This window comes from Anabrus simplex, chromosome 2 (assembly GCF_040414725.1).
Source record: "Anabrus simplex isolate iqAnaSimp1 chromosome 2, ASM4041472v1, whole genome shotgun sequence".
In the NCBI taxonomy this organism is placed as follows: Eukaryota; Metazoa; Arthropoda; class Insecta; order Orthoptera; family Tettigoniidae; genus Anabrus; species Anabrus simplex.
This window is the reverse complement of record NC_090266.1, coordinates 93,741,066-93,758,023: the sequence shown is the minus strand read 5'-3', so window position 1 is coordinate 93,758,023 and position 16,958 is coordinate 93,741,066. Positions and strand designations below refer to the sequence as shown.

At 37.4% G+C, this 16,958-nt stretch overlaps 1 protein-coding gene across 5 annotated transcripts in view; it reads right to left on the bottom strand.

The window, feature by feature from the left end:
- The window catches only part of LOC136863908 (hypoxia-inducible factor 1-alpha), a 579,725-nt gene that overhangs the window by 293,857 nt on the left and 268,910 nt on the right, over positions 1 to 16,958 (bottom strand). For all 5 annotated transcript variants that reach the window (XM_067140321.2, XM_067140322.2, XM_067140325.2 and 2 more), the window contains one exon: positions 4,878 to 5,104. In XM_067140321.2, coding sequence (XP_066996422.2) covers positions 4,878 to 5,104 — 227 coding nt within the window. The remainder of the gene's footprint in view (positions 1 to 4,877; positions 5,105 to 16,958) is intronic.

Sequence of the window (16,958 nt, the reverse complement as noted above, 5' to 3'; positions counted from 1 at the left end):
TCAGAGAATTAGAGTAGGCAAAGCTTTATCTGACCCTGTAATAATTAAGAGGGGTATTCCTCAAGGCAGTATTATTGGACCTTTATGTTTTCTTATATATATAAATGATATGAGTAAACAAGTGGAATCAGAGGTAAGGCTTTTTACAGATGCTGTTATTCTGTATAGAGTAATAAATAAGTTACAAGATTGTGAGCAACTGCAACGTGACCTCGATAATGTTATGAGATGGACAGCAGGCAATGGTATGTTGATAAACAGGGTTAAAAGTCAGGTTGTTAGTTTCACAAATAGGAAAATTTCTCTCAGTTTTAATTACTGCGTTGATGGGGTGAAAGTTCCTTTTGGGGATCATTGTAAGTATCTAGGTGTTAATATAAAGAAAGATCTTCATTGGCATAATCACATAAATGGGATTGTAAATAAAGGGTGCAGATCTCTGCACATGGTTACGAGGGTGTTTAGGGGTTTTAGTAAGGATGTAAATGAGAGGGCAGATAAGTCTATGGTATGACCCCAACTAGTGTATGGTTCTAGTGTATGGGACCCTCACCAGGATTACTCGATTCAAAACTGAAAAAAATCCCAAGAAAAGCAGCTTGATTTGTTCTAGGTGACTTCCGACAAAAGAGTAGTGTTACAAAAATGTTGCAATGTTTGGGCTGAGAAGAACTGAGAGAAAGAAGATGAGCTGCTCAACTAAGTGGTATGTATATCACAAATATTATAATAATATTTATAAAACCACCTATTAAATAACATACAATCCACTATTTTATGTGGTTAAAATTTATACATAATACTTAAAAGTTAAGGTACATGTTTCACCTTTTTTATGGGCATCATCAGCCTATATCAATCTTAAAGTTATTGGATATGAGACCTTTCTAATCTTGTAAACTATAGAATAAAATGTTGAACAATGATCTCATAAAATATTATACAAGAACATCTAAAATAAGGACAATGCACAGAAAGTTTGTTAAGAATACTGAAAATTAAACAGCTTAGAAGACTATAACATGGTTAATCTCAAATAAGTGAGCATTTAAAACCATTATGGATCCTCTTCTTATACACCATTAGGACTATGATGGCCTTGAGTGTGAAAGCACATTCATCCAAGGGGGATATTTGTTCCACTCCCATAATATGAGTTCAAGATAGTAAGACCAATGTCAAATATATTTAAAACAGAAGTGTGAACGTATCAAGTGTATTATAAAATATATACGGTTGATATATCAGAAAGTCGTAGAAAAGAGGATGAGATTTCTTGTAGAAGACGTCAAGCTAGCGCCGCTGGAACAGTCTGACGTACTTAACACGCACCGTATGATAAAACACGATCATTTCTTCGATTAAATAATTCAACAGGGATAGTAATATCCACTTGACCGTCTTTTGGAACCAATCGATTACCGTACTAACATAACAAAGCATTGACATCAGCTAGCTGTGACACCTCAACATTTTATAATGAACAACGTCTCCTTCTGATATATCAACTGTATATATTTTTTAACACACTTGATATATTCACACTTCTGTTTTAAATATATTTGACATTGGTCTTACTATCATGAACTCATGTTATGGGAGTGGAACAAATATTCCCCTTGGATGAATGTGCTTTCACACTCAAGGCCATCATAGTCCTAATGGTGTGTAAGAAGAGGATCCATTTTGGTTTTAAATGCTCACATATTCGAGGTTAACCACATTATAGTCTTCTAAACTGTTAATTTTCAGTATTCTTAACAAACTTTCTGTGCATTGTCCTTATTTTAGATGTTCTTGTATAATATTTTATGACATCATTGTTCAACATTTTATTCTATAGTTTATAAGATTAGAAAGGTTCCATATCCAATAACTTTAAGATTGATATCGGCTGATGATGCCCATAAAAAGGGTGAAACATAAACCTTAGACTTTTAAGTATTATGTATAAATTTTAACCACATAAAATAGTGGATTGTATTGTACTGAATAGGTGGTTTTATAAATTTTATTATAACATTTGTGATATACGTCATCTTCAATACGGAACAAAAATAAGAATAGTTACTTGCAAGTGGTATGTTCGGAGGTGTCAGCGGAGAGATGGTGTGGAATGACATTAGGGAGCAAATAAGTTTGAGTGGTGTCTTTAAAAGTAGGAAAGATCACAATATGAAGATAAAGTTGGAATTCAAGAGGACAAATTAAGGAAAGGCTAGGAAAGCAACAGATAGGGAATCTGCCACCTGGGCGACTGCTCTAAATGCAGATCAGTGTTGACTGATTGATTGATTGATTGAGCTGATGAAATTAATGAAATTGAGTGTAAGGACAAGTGCCTTAGTAAGCCAGCTGAGGAGCTCAGCGAAATAATGTGGAGCGAGTACTCACAGGTAAATGTAAGGACCGCATGACAGAATAAGTAAACCAATGTGGCACAGCATCGCGAATCAATGTAATTACACTTAAGCCGTTTGAGTTTTATCATGGTAAATATTCTTCGAGTTAGCCTAAGACACCCAACTGAGTTACAAGGATATTGTAGACAGGACCTTTATTCAGTATTTTGTTTTCAAGTTTGTTACCAGGTAAGTTTGTGCCATCACCTATTTACATTTTGTTTTTATCATGTCGATTAATTGATTGTTTCATTCACAATTGATAACGTAATTTATTTCATTACTGCTAATCCTAGAGAAGCCATGAAACAGCACATTTGGTCATGGCCACTGCTAAATTCAGTGATTTGAAATCCATGGACACTGAAATTAGTAAGCTTTGTCGAATTATACACATATGCAATCCGAAACTAGAGTGTTTGTGTTTTTTTGTACAGTCGTGTGTATAAATAAAGTGCGTGTAGATAATTTCGAGTATAGTTAGATTTAGGATGTCTTTATTTTTCAGATGTGTTTTTGGTTATTTTAGTTAGCCTAGTTAAGTGATATTCGACTATGAGTCCAGATGAGTCCAGTGTAATATAGTACTTTTCTTTATTATTCCTTTTTTTTTTTGAGTGGGAGTGTTACCCATGTATGATATTTAAACTGGGAAATAGACGGCTCGCGTAAACAAAGTAAACACCCTCTTAGATTTACTGATGTAACTTCCACAACAGTCACAACAGTTACACGAGTTACTGAACCAAAAATTTGAAATGAAAGTTTCTAACAACAAATTACTTGTGTTACTGAACTAGAAATTTGTGAATTCAACTTTATATGAACAGAAGAAATTTTTATGTTAATTAAGAGATATCAGGTAAAGCCATTCAGTAACCTCAGGTAAAAATAATAGTGTAAATTAAATTTATTTAGATAATGGATTTTTACACAGTAGTGTTGAGTATTATTTGAAAGGAATGTTTGAATAATTTAAATAATGGAGAAGGATAATCAGAAAGGGGGCAAGGACCCCACCATTTTCTCTTGAATGTTCTGAGCTAACATGATTTGATCACCCACATGATATGATATTAAGGCTTATTGCAGTGGCTAATTTAATAATACTGTCAATCATACAGTTTTATTGTATTGGTATTTAACTATGGTTGTTTATTATACATGTCAGATTAGTGTCAGTCAACAAGTTAATGTACTGTCAGTGTACGATAATCCATGTACTGGAAATTAATTAATTACTTAAATTAAATTAATGTTTGTGAGTTTTCATGTAACATTTGGGTAGACAACAGACTGACATTAGAGCCACATTTTCATGATTTTAGTACTCAGCCATTTTATGCTCTTTGATTTCAATAATTGGTTATGGGGTGAGGCGATTTTCTATTTAATAATAAACATCTATTATATTTAAATATCAGTCTGTGTCGGTGTCTTATTTATTCAGTAGTCTAGTTAGCCTTCATTAGGTAATCCCTATGTACACCGAAAGATGACCATGAACTGATCGCCCCTGAAGAATGAGTCTCCACTTGTGGTAAGTAGATTTTTTACAGCAGCCGAGGCAAGAACCAGTACCAGTCACCACAGCTCTACCGGTAAAGGGTGCAAAAAAACCCCACACACATTCAATGTCCTTTCTTGCAACAATTTGCAAACTGTATTTTTTTTAACTGTCGTACATTAGGCTTTATAGCCTCCACAGATCCTGCTTCGATATCTCAGTTTTGACTGCTCCAATCCTGGGTATGGTATTTCTCTTACTCCTCATTTATTTTCTGAAAATGCTATGTGAGCATCTTTTCCAATTCCCACTACACCTTACCTAATATGATGATTTTTTTTTTTTTTCAGTTGTTAAATGGGAGCTCTGCAAAATCAAAATTAATGTGCACAAACATTGTCAGAGAGATACTCATATGAACACTGCATAAATGAAGCATTTTGGAAAAGAATTGAAGTTCTTGCCTGCAGGACCACAAAGGGATATGTGTCTTCTGAATATTATTCAGAAATCTTTATCAAGATCAAATCCACTAAACAAGATGTCCTCTTTCAAAATAACTAAGAATGTTTGAATGCAGTAAGTGGGTTATAATAATGTTATTGTTTTTACATCCCACTAACTACCATTTTTTACAGTTTTCAGAGATGCTGAGGTGCTGGAATTTTTTCCTGCAACAGTTATTTTACGTGCCAGTAAATCTACCAACACGAGCCTGAAGTATTTGAGCACCTTCAAATACCACCGGACTTTGTCAGGATCAAATCTACCAAGTTGAGGTCAGAAGGCCAGAATCACTGAGCCACTCAGCCCAGCAAGTGGGATGTAAATATAGAAAACTGCATTTTTCATATGATGTATCGTAAGTTAAAATCACCGAGTAGATACAGAGGAGACACTTTTTTAATTTCACTGAAATTGCCTGCGAGTTTCTTTTGAAAATTGTAACTTCCTTCATTAAGACTTACTTATCATCTGCGTACGTGAACTTCATATCTAAGCTATGTTTGCTTAGAAACGTCTGTTTGTCAAGTGGAATTTCAATATTTGATGGATGTGGGATAGGTTCCCCTATGGCAACCAAACAATGCTGCTGGTTCTCAGGGTTGGCTTCTGTGTTTGAATCTGCACCAGCTGACTGCAATTCCTTCTTACAGTTAGCTCCAGTAAGCACATGACCAGTGCAATGGATTACCTGAAGCACAAAATACATTCAGATAACATTTGAACAATACACAAAAAACAGACACTAAAAAACTTCTCATTAAATAAATTCATGAACTGTCAATAGCCTATGTCTAAATCCAAATTTATTTAGATATAGGACAAAACCGGTTTATAAAGAAAGCTTTTATTGAACAATTTTGAAGACATTTTTCTCACATAGTTTCCATTCTTCTTCCTGTTTTATTCTATAAGGTAGTCACTTTCAATGCTAAGGAAAAGATATAAGAACAATATAGCACATCAGGATTTCTTACATGGACAAATAATTTGAATTGTCCGCTACATATTAATAAATGCAAGTTACTATGTAAAATACAATCTAAATCTAGTCAATACAGAGAGAAAAAAGTTGAAAAGTAGTTATAATTACAGTAAATATAAAACAAGATTTAAGTTTAACAGATCATTTATGCACACCTGAATACTGTACTTAATACACATGATTGCTTGTATAATAAATTGTGTTCTACCGATTGGAAATTTTCCTTCACACTGTCATTTGATAAACAGGTAACAGGTCCAGGGATGATCAGGTTGTATTCATGACCTTGAAACTATGATGTGAAGCAACCGTCACACAGCGCAGAATACATGTCCGTATTTCATTGTGTATTCTAATGTCAACAACACACACTTCATTAAATATCACCCAGATCCTTTCAACGTCTTACTATGATACAATAGTGCCAGAGAATGACTGTGCCAAGATAAGAGTTGCCTAGACATTCTGATGCAGAGGCAATGTTTTTTGTTGACATTAGAAAACACAGCAAAATACAGACAGTTACTCCACTCTGCATGATGTTTGCTTTATATCATAGTTGGTTTTTTTAAGAAGGAAGTATACTTTTCAGTGTTAACTAAGTAACATAAAATCATTCCAGTCTGTCTAAAACACAATTTCATTATAAATTATAACACTATAACATCCTGTAAAAAAAATGCACACTTTCCACTAGCCTCTCCATGACCACAGTCCTGAAGCAGTGTTTGGAGACAACGGACTACGCTTTGGCAGACTAGATAAGTATAGAATTATTTCATTAAGTTAATACAGTGATGGTTGTATACTAATAAAATAATTATTTGTTAATACTTGTTCATATTATCACCAAACTCTCTATCATTGACAAGTTTACACAATGTAAACAATACTGTACATACTGTATATATGCATGATTAAGGTGATTTGATATAATCTAAAGATGTTCTTGTACAACGAAACATGTCATTCTTTGTATAATAGGTGTATTTTTTACAGGATGTTATATAGTATTATAATTTATATTGAAATAGTGTGTTTGACAGACTGGAAAGATTTTATGTTACATTTATATCATAGTTTCAAGGTCATGAATCCAACCTGGTTATACCTGCAATATGTGAAGAAGGAAGAAGAAGAGCTGTTAAATTTCAAATACCGTAAATTCAATGTAAACTGGCCTATATATTTATGTAGTATCCATGAAATAGTTTAATTTCATTGAAATTTAATTGAAACCAGAGGTGACCCTGTATAACAGGCACTACAGAGGTATTAGCCTGGAGTTGAAGTGAGCAAACCAAGAAATTTCCAAAACGGCCTACAAAGAGATTTAAACCCACTTCTCTTTTCAGCTAACCTCACAAGGTGGCTGAGTGCACTGCACTCCTCATAGAAGAATTTCAATTATCACGACACAGTTGAGAATTGAACATTGGCAAACTGTGAGGGAAAGCCAAGCCAATCGCTAGACCTTGGTAACAGCCAACAAGGATTTTTAAGACACACAAAGTAATAGAGCAAAAGACCAGCTCATCTCTCAGAAGAAGTTCATATAGAGCAAGGAACATCACAGACAGCACTCTCGCCACTCACTTCTACATGTGGATAATATGGAGTATAATATATGGTAACAACAGTAATAATAACGTTATTGCTTTAATTCCCATTAACTACTGTTAAGGTTTCCAGAGCTGCTGTGGCACAGGAAAATTTGTCCTGCACGAGTTCTTTTACACATCAGTAAATCTACTGACATGAGGGTGATGTATCTAAACACGTTCAAATACCACTCGACTGAGCTGGGATTGAAATTGCCAACTTCTACCATCTGAGCCGCACTATCGGTGATTATGTTATTTGAGGACAGTAACTCAAATAGAATAGAATATAGTATGGAGGAAGAGCAACAAAGAATTAGTAGCTCATGTAAGCAGCATTGAATATCAGGTCAGAATATGTTGAGTGGTTGAACCAGACAGAAAGTCATCCTCAGATGAACATAAACTTTCCAAAATCAATCGAGTAGAAATACACTTATCTTCAGCAGATCTTTGAAATATTGATAACTGGTGAGGAGAAGGAACTTCAGGACATGCAGCAAACAACAATCCACTATATTACCATATTCAAAAGTACAACTAATAAACCATATACAAAGAATGCTTGGACCAGACTGAAAACATGCCAACATGTCCAAATGGTACTCCAGGTCAATGTGCTATATGTTTAATTCGCAACACTTTATAGTGCATTATGAAGGAATGAGTAGCATGTATCCAAAACAGAGCAAGAGCAAAGTCTTTCACGCATGGTACAGAGTGATCAGATATGCTCTACTCCAGCATGCATTGTGTTCTTCCTATGGGCGAGCTTCCAATGGGAAGGGGACGGCACGGTATGTCATCATAGTACATGTTATAAAGTTCATTATTTTTGTCCGTATTTAAAAATCTATTTTTTCCCATGAACAAAAGAATTCCCCTGAGGTTCGACCTATTCAATACTTCATGTAATCTCATTGATTACATATATTTCTTTTTTAAATCCAATTACAGTACATGTTTTGCCTTAAATTTAAGGCATCTTTAGCCATACAATAAAAGTTTGAGGTTAAAATTGTGAACAAGATTCTTAGGCTACAAAACAAATGTTCTGTCCCTTATAAAATTTATGACACAATGTGGTTGCCTTTGTCTGTGGAACGTACATGAATTAAAATACAATGCAGATTAAGAAAACAATTCACACACTATCATCATTAAAAATAACATACATAGAAGAGTCCAATAATATGTATTGAAACGGGAACCACCTGGTTAAGCCTGCAATTGTCCGTAATCGAACTGGAGACCGCACGTCCTGTTTCATTTCATAAGTTTAAATTTTGAGTGTTGTAGTCTGTGATGCAACACATGCTGCTAGCAAGCTCGGCTGCAGCTTGCCAAGGCACGACCACTATGTCACCGAACACATGGCTTGCACGCCAAAAGGAATGATCTAGACAGTTTTTCTATCTTCGCTTCCTGATTAGATAATAGCAAATGGACAAGGGTAGCTGGAAATAACAAATAGCTCGTACTCAAATGTCAAGTCAACAGCTAGATTATTTACGGAGATATTATGATGTTAAAATGTCGGGTGATATCCATGACGTTCACGCTCAGGATCAAGTTTTTGTATAAAAGGCCAGACTGGAGACTCAACTACACACAGCGACCGACAGCAGAGACCGGTGGAGGTCTGCTGCATGACGTAGTACCAGCGAGTATGCTTTGACTTAGTGCGTGGAGTACCAAGTTCCGAACATCTGCAACTTCAAACTCAGTATCAGTGAGGCACGGCCTAGGTGAGAACTTGACTGTGACAGCAGTGTAACCTTACACTCAAAACTCTTCGTCCACTTCTAAAGGACTTCTTTCAATGTTGTAGCATTCACACACTTTAACATATTACATTGCTTGCTTGAAAACCCGAGTGTAATACTTTGTTCAATGGGACATATTATTTTTGTGCCTTGTGTTACAGAACTGTCAGTTAACAACATAACTTACAATTTAATGAACTTCTGCAAGTGACCAGCTATTTAGGACTCTGTTTCTTAAAATTACGTGCCCAATACTTCAAGTAAGGGAACATGGACTGTGAAACTAAGAATTAATACATTATGGTGTGTGAGATAGGCAGAAAAGAATTGTTTTCTGAATATTACATGCCCCTTATTCCTTACAGTCGGGAACACAGTGCATTCAGCGTATCGAACTTATGCAGTTGGACAGTGACAGTTCGATCTCATTATTAAACTGAACCTTGGTTCAAAATATCACAAGTGAGATTTCCTTATGAACGTTACACTTGTTAATTATGAATCAACAATGCTATAATACACCAAGTGGTGTGAGCAATTTGATGCCACATGCATAGACTTAACCACTGTGCCATTGTGTGAACTTCAATCATGGGAACGTGGTAGCTTCGGGGGATACGTGCTGATGGTGTTCCGGATTGTCGGGGGCATGGTGATGGTGTTCCTGGTCGTCAGTGGATATATGGCACTCTGGGGCTGTGAAGACGCAGTCAGACAGAGCCAGCAACTTCAACATCCAGAACCACAACATAAAAGTGATATGCATCTGTGATGTTTAAAAAACAGTCAGTTCGAACTTTATGAACTGTGACTTTCAATTTAACTGCCCAGTCCACAAGTCACTTCCAGTTTTCCAAGTAATGATCAATTGCTTAAATGACTTTCAATTTTACAAATAGTTCTCAATTTTACACAAAAAGCCAGTATAATATTAAGTCTTACCAGAACTACTCCAAAGCTCAAACGAACTTGCTAACAAGTGGAAAGAACTTTGAAGGACATTTATAAAATGCAGTCGAGACAGCCATTTCGTTAGATATTTTTCCAGTGAATTCGAACTTGAGTAATATCAACTTTACTAATTATTTCAAGAGTGAACTCTAATTAATTAATTAATGATAATTTTTGATTTAGGCATTCAGTTTAGAACTTCAAGAGTGAATTTTATTTATTTTCATTATAAGTCAAATCTTTAGTGTCCGTATGTTAATAGAAAAATATTGGGAAAAAGGCAAAATCTGTTTGTCGTTTTCCTAGACAATGTGAAGGCATATGACAACATTGCAAGAGAGGGGAATTCCTCAAGACAGTATTATTGGACCTTCATGTTTTCTTATATATATATATATATATATATAAATGATCTGAGTAAAGGAGTTGGAATCAGAGGTAAGGCTTTTTGCGGATGATGTTATTCTCTATAGAGTAATAAATAAGTTACAAGATTGTTAGCAACTGCAAAATGACCTCGATAATGGGTTGAGATAGACTGTAGGCAATGGCACGATGATAAACGGGGTTAAAAGTCTGCTTGTGAGTTTCACAAATAGGAAAAGTCCTCTGAGTTTTAATTACTGCATTGTTGGGGTGAAAGTTCCTTTTGGGGATCATTGTAAGTATCTGGGTGTTAATATAACAAAAGATCTTCATTGGGGTAATCACATTAATGGGATTGTAAATAAAGGATACAGATCTCTGCACATGGTTATGAGTTATGAGGGTCTTAAGGGGTTGTAGTAAGAATGTAAAGGAGAGGGCATATAAGTCTCTGGTAAGATCCCAACTAGAGTATGGTTCCAGTGTATGGGACCCTTACCAGGATTACTTGATTCAAGAACTTGAAAAAATCCAAAGAAAAGCAGCTCGATTTGTTCTGGGTGATTTCCGACAAAAGAGTAGCGTTACAAAAATGTTGCAAAGTTTGGGCTGGGAAGAACTGGGAGAAAGGAGACGAGCTGCTCGACTGAGTGGTATGTAATACCAATATAAATGGTCCGTTATTGGACATTATAAATTTTCCAGCTAACTCATTCCTGGTTGCCCCCATGTGCTAGTCTGGGCTCATCAGTTGGTACATAACACACCTACCAAGACGCTGGCTAGCGCATACCATGGAAGCCACTGCGTAGGCTAATTGTAGCCACGGGCAGTGCCAATGCACTATGAGAGACTTCGTCTCTTTATCAAAAATTGATGCCTGCTTGGCCATCAGATGATATAGATGTTGATTCCCATGGGGAATCTGAAATATTTGTTGCAAATGAGTAAATTTATAATACCAATATAAATGGTCTGTTATTGGACATTATAAATTTTCCAGCTACCTCATTCCTGGTTGCCAGCGTTTCGCCCCCATGTGCTACGCTGTGCTCATCAGTTGGTACCTAGCACACCTACCGAGACGCTGGCTAGCACATGGGGGCGAAACGCTGGCAACCAGGAATGAATTAGCTGGAAAATTTATAATGTCCAATAACGGACCATTTATACTGGTATTATAAATTTACTCATTCAGAACAAATATTTCAGATTCCGCATGGGATTCAACATCTATATCATGAGTGGTATGTTCCGAGCTGTCAGCGGAGAAATGGCATGGAATGACATTAGTAGATGAATAACTTTTAGTGGCATCTTTAAAAGTAGGAAAGATCACAATATGAAGATAAAGTCGGTATACAAGAGGACAAATTGGGGCAAATACCCATTTATAGGAAGGGGAGTTAGGGATTGGAATAACTTACCAAGGGAGATGTTCAATAAATTTCCAATGTCATTGAAATCATTTAAGAAAAGGCTAGGAAAACAACAGATAGGGAATCTGCCACCTCGGCAACTGCCCTAAATGCAGATCAGTATTGATTGATTGATTGATTGATTGATTGATCGATTGATCGATCGATCGATTGAGAAGATACCGGAATGCCTGAGAAAAAAGAATGTGCCAGAGAGACTGGTGTGGAAAGTTCAGATGCTGTATGAGAACTGTACCAGCTGTGTGCGACTGGGTGATGGACATTCATCCTAGTTCGAGACCGAAAGTGGAATCCAGCAAGGCAGTGCACTATCCCCATTATTGTTTATCATGGTTGACATAATGATGAACATCAAGAAAACCTCTGGTGAACTAAATGCAATGATGATGTTATGATCTGGGGAGAAACTGAGGAACAAGTACAGTCGAGACTCAATGAATGGAAGGTTAAGTTCCAGGAGTTCAATCTCAAGATAAGCGAACTCAAAACAGTAGTGATGGCAATAAACAGAGAGGGATGACCAGCGAACATCATGCTAGGAAACCATCCACTAGAAAGTGTGGAAAGCTTTACATACCTCGGCAGTGTAATATCTCGAGATACACTAGCCACAAAGGTGGCAAATAGAGTGCAGAAGAGCTCTCACTTTTACCAACAAGTACGAACACTCCTCTGGGATCGCAAAATACCAACAAAATCAAAGCTGGTGATGTTCAATCAGTACTTCACACCAGTCTTAACCTATGGTATTGAAACCTGCACCCTCAATCCTACAAGTTGAGCTTCAGTGGAATAACCTTTCCTATTTTTTTTTTTTGCTAGTTGCTTTACGTCGCACCGACACAGATAGGTCTTATGGCGACGATGGGACAGGGAAGGGCTAGGAGTGGGAAGGAAGCGGCCGTGGCCTTAATTAAGGTACAGCCCCAGCATTTGCCTGGTGTGAAAATGGGAAACCACGGAAAACCATCTTCAGGGCTGCCGACAGTGGGGTTCGAACCTACTATCTCCCAAATACTGGATACTGGCCGCATTTAAGCGACTGCAGCTATCGAGCTCGGTAACCTTTCCTAAAACAGAACTGCCTTCTATCGAACCTGTTATCAATTTTGCAAACATGTCTAATATAATCAGAAAGAATACCTTCCCAAAGCTTACATGCAATGCATGTCAAACTTACTGGCCTGTAATTTTCAGCTTTATGTCTATCACCCTTTCCTTTATACACAGGGGCTACTATAGCAACTCTTCATTCATTTGGTATAGCTCCTTCAACTAAACAATAATCAAATAAGTACATCAGATATGGTACTATATCCCAAACCATTGTCTTTAGTATATCCCCAGAAATCTTATCAATTCCAGCTGCTTTTCAGGTTTTCAACTTTTGTGTCTTACTGTAAATGTCACTGTTATCATTTGTAAATGTTAATACTTCATTAGCATTAGTCACCTCCTCCATCTGGACATTATCCTTGTAACCAACAACCTTTACATACTGCTGACTGAATAATTCTGCCTTTAAAGATCCTCACATACACACTCCCCTTGTTCATTAATTATTCCTGGAATGTCCTTCTTGGAACCGGTTTCTGCCTTAAAGTACCTATACATACTCTTCCATTTTTCACTAAAATTTGTATGACCGCCAATTATGATTGCCATCATGTTATTCTTTGCCGACTTCTTTTCTAGATTCAATTTCTTAGTAAGTTCCTTCAATTTCTCCGTACTTCCACAACCATTTCTAACTCAATTTCTTTCCAATCTGCACCTCCTTCTCAGTATCTTTATTTCTCTATTATGAAAGGTGGGTCTTTACCATTTCTTATCACCTTTAAAGGTACAAACCTATTTTCATATTCCTTAACAATTGCTTTAAACCCATCCCAGAGTCTGCTTACATTTTTATTTACCATTTTCCATCGATCATAATTACTTTTTAAAAACTGCCTCATGCCTGCTTTATCAGCAATATGGTAGTGCGTAATAGTCCTACTTTTAAGACTTTCCTTTCTATCAGATTTATTTTTAACTATGATAAAAACAGCACACTGACCCGGTGTGTAACATCTGGTATGGGTCCCAGCTCAGGGTTACGAGTGAAGACCTCAACGGCATCTACGGCGGAGAAGGTGGACTTCGGTACGGCGGAGATGGCGGAAGGGGCATACCCGTAGCGTCTGTACTCCAGAGGAGCGGCTACGAAAGGCGTCTGTCTCCATGTTAGGGGCGGCCTAATTTTGAACCTGGCAGTAGGTATAAAATGCCTTTGGGTGTGGCGAGCCCATCGTAACAATAGCCTATATGGACAAAGCAAATATGGTGCCTCGGAAAAGGTTAGGGCGTCCCCTGCTAAAAGCGACGCGCAGCTCTTCAGGTGCTGGGGGAACTGTGAAAAATGGGCAACCAGCACCAAACTACATCAAAATTGCAACAATTAACGTACTGACACTGACGGGAAAGACAGAAGAACTGGTGGACTTCATGATAGAAAAAGATATAGCCATACTTGGACTGTGCGAGACCAAGAAGAGAGGTACAGGGGAGATCCCTCTGAGAGAAGGATACAGGCTGTATTACAGCGGAGGACCTGAAGCAAAAAATGGAGTGGCCATCATACTTAGAAGAGAAATCCAAGAATATCTGGAATATACAAAGTACGTCAGCGATAGGATGATGATGATGAGACTCCAGTTTGAAAATGGCGTGAAAGATCTATTTCAGTTGTATGCCCCACAAACGGGTTGCATAGATGAACATCTAGAGGACTTCTTAGAGGAAGTGGAGAGACAGATAGAAGATAAGGAAGTACTATTGATGGGAGATCTAAATGCACAAGTTGGAGTGGAAAGACAAGGAAAGGAAGATGTTGTAGGGCCCTTTGGATATGGAAATGTAAATCCAGAAGGCGAGTTGTTGGTGGATTTTTGCATGAGGAATCAAATGATTGTTGGAAACACCTGGTTTAGGAAGAAGAACAGTCAGAAGATTACAAGGTATGGCTGGGGAGACAGACGAACAAAGACCATGATTGATTATATAATCGTAAAGAAAGAACACCAGAAGAACCTTGTAGATGTAACAGCCATGCCTGAAGAAGCCTTTGGTGGAGATCATAGAGTTGTGATAGGAAAATTGAAAGTTGGAAAGATTGAAAAACCCCAATTAAGAAGAGAGAAAAGAATTAAAGTATGGAAGTTGAAGGAGAAAAGCGTACAAGAAGAATTTCAAAGGGAAATAATACCCTTGGTACCCAGGACAGAGGTGGGGAATGTTGAAGAGGAATGGAAAAGATTTAAGGAAGCACTAGTTGGATGTGCAGAAAAGGTGTGTGGTAGAACATCAGGAAATGTGAAAGACAAAGAAACACACTGGTGGAATGATAGGGTAAAGATTAAAGTGAAGGAAAAGAAAATGGCATGGAAGGCATGGAAAACATCTAAGACTGAAGAAAGTAGAAGAAAATATGTGGAGGCAAAGAATTTGGCCAAGAAAGTAGTGGAGGAAGAAAAGAGGAAAAGCTGGGCCTTATTCACACAGAAATTGAGAGATGATACGCAGGGCAGCAAGAAATTACTGTATGGTATCTTAAGAAACAAAAAGAGAGATCAAGTAAACACCAGATTTGTGAAGGATGAAGGTGGCATAATTTTAACAAAGCCGGAAGAAATAAGAAATAGATGGAGAGAGTATTTTCAGAAGCTGCTGAACATAAGAACGGATGACAGTCATTCAATGGACGACCAGGAAAGACAATTAGTTGACGAAGAAATGGATAAAGAAATTACAATGAATGAAATTGAAATGGCAGTAAGAAAGATGAAGAATGGAAAAGCTGCTGGAATAGATGAAATTTCAGTGGAGATGATAAAGGCAGCTGGAGCTGTAGGCCTGCAGTGGACATATCGGGTTCTCAGGAATGTCTGGGAGAATAAGGAGGTCCCTGACGATTGGCAAAAAGGAATAATCATCCCAATTTTCAAGAAAGGTGATAAGAAAGTTTTGAAGAACTACAGGGGAATTACTCTAATATCCCATGTTGCTAAGATAATGGAAAGAATACTGGAAAGTAGAATAAGGTTGAGGGTTGAGAAGCAGATACAGGAAAATCAGTTTGGTTTCAGAAGTGGAAGATCAACAATAGAGCCCATTTTCATTATGAGACAACTAATGGAAAAGCATTGGGAGTACGGGAATGATATGGTGATGACATTCATTGATATTGAAAAGGCATATGACAGTGTCCCTAGGACGAAAGTTTGGGACAGTCTGGTGCAAAAAGGAATTGGACAGGGATTAATAAAAATGATCATGGCATTGTATAAGGAATGTTGTAGTTGCGTGCAAACACAAGTTGGCAGGACAAGTTGGTTCAAAATAACTAGTGGGCTGAGACAGGGAAGTGTTCTATCACCAATCCTGTTTACAATAGTAATGGATGACATCATGAGAACAGCAAAAGCAGCATATAGAGGAAGAGAAATGAACATGATGTTATTTGCAGATGATATTGTGATTTGGGGAGAAGACGACAGGAAGGTTCAAGAACAGTTGAATGTGGTGAATGGGAAGATTGAAGAATGTGGATTGAAAATAAGTGTAGAAAAGAGTAAAACTCTTGTTATGACGAGAGGGGAGAAAGAAGGGAAAGGTCAGATTAGACTTGCAGACAAGCCCCTGGAAGTAGTGGAAACGTTTAAATACCTGGGGAGTGAATTAATGGAGAATGCTCGACTGGATGCTGAGATTAGTAAAAGGATTCAAGCTGGAAGTTGTTTCTATCATAGTGTAAGAAATATGTTATGGGACAAAGATGTGCCAATGGAAGCAAAGGATACTATGTACAAGATGTATTACGTACCCATAACAACTTACGGAGCAGAAACTTGGACAATGACAAAGAAGGATGAGAGTCGAATACAGGCAGCCGAAATGAAATTCTTGAGGAGTATGATACAGAAGAGTAGACGAGACAAAATAAGGAACGAGAAAATCCGGGAAGAAATTGGAGTGGAAAAAATGAATGATAGAATAGAGAAGAGCCGACTAAGATGGTTTGGGCACATAAAGCGAATGAGCGACGAAAGAATGCCAAAAAAGGTGATGGAAATGCAAATCCAAGGAAGGAGAGGCCGTGGACGACCACGATTGAGATGGAAGGATACCATCCAACGCAGCATTATAGAAAGAAACCTGGACTGGGACACAGTGTTGGAGGAGGAGTGGTGGAAAGACCGAAGAAAGTGGAGAGGAACCATATTTGCCCCTACCCGGCTACAGCTGGATAAAGGGAAATGATGATGATGATGATGAAAAACAGCTTCATGATCACTAAAACCATCTATTAGTTCGGTTTCTCTATAGACCTCATCTGGTTTTACCAGCACCACGTCCAGGATATTTTTCCCTCAAGTTGGTTCTATCACTTTCTGAA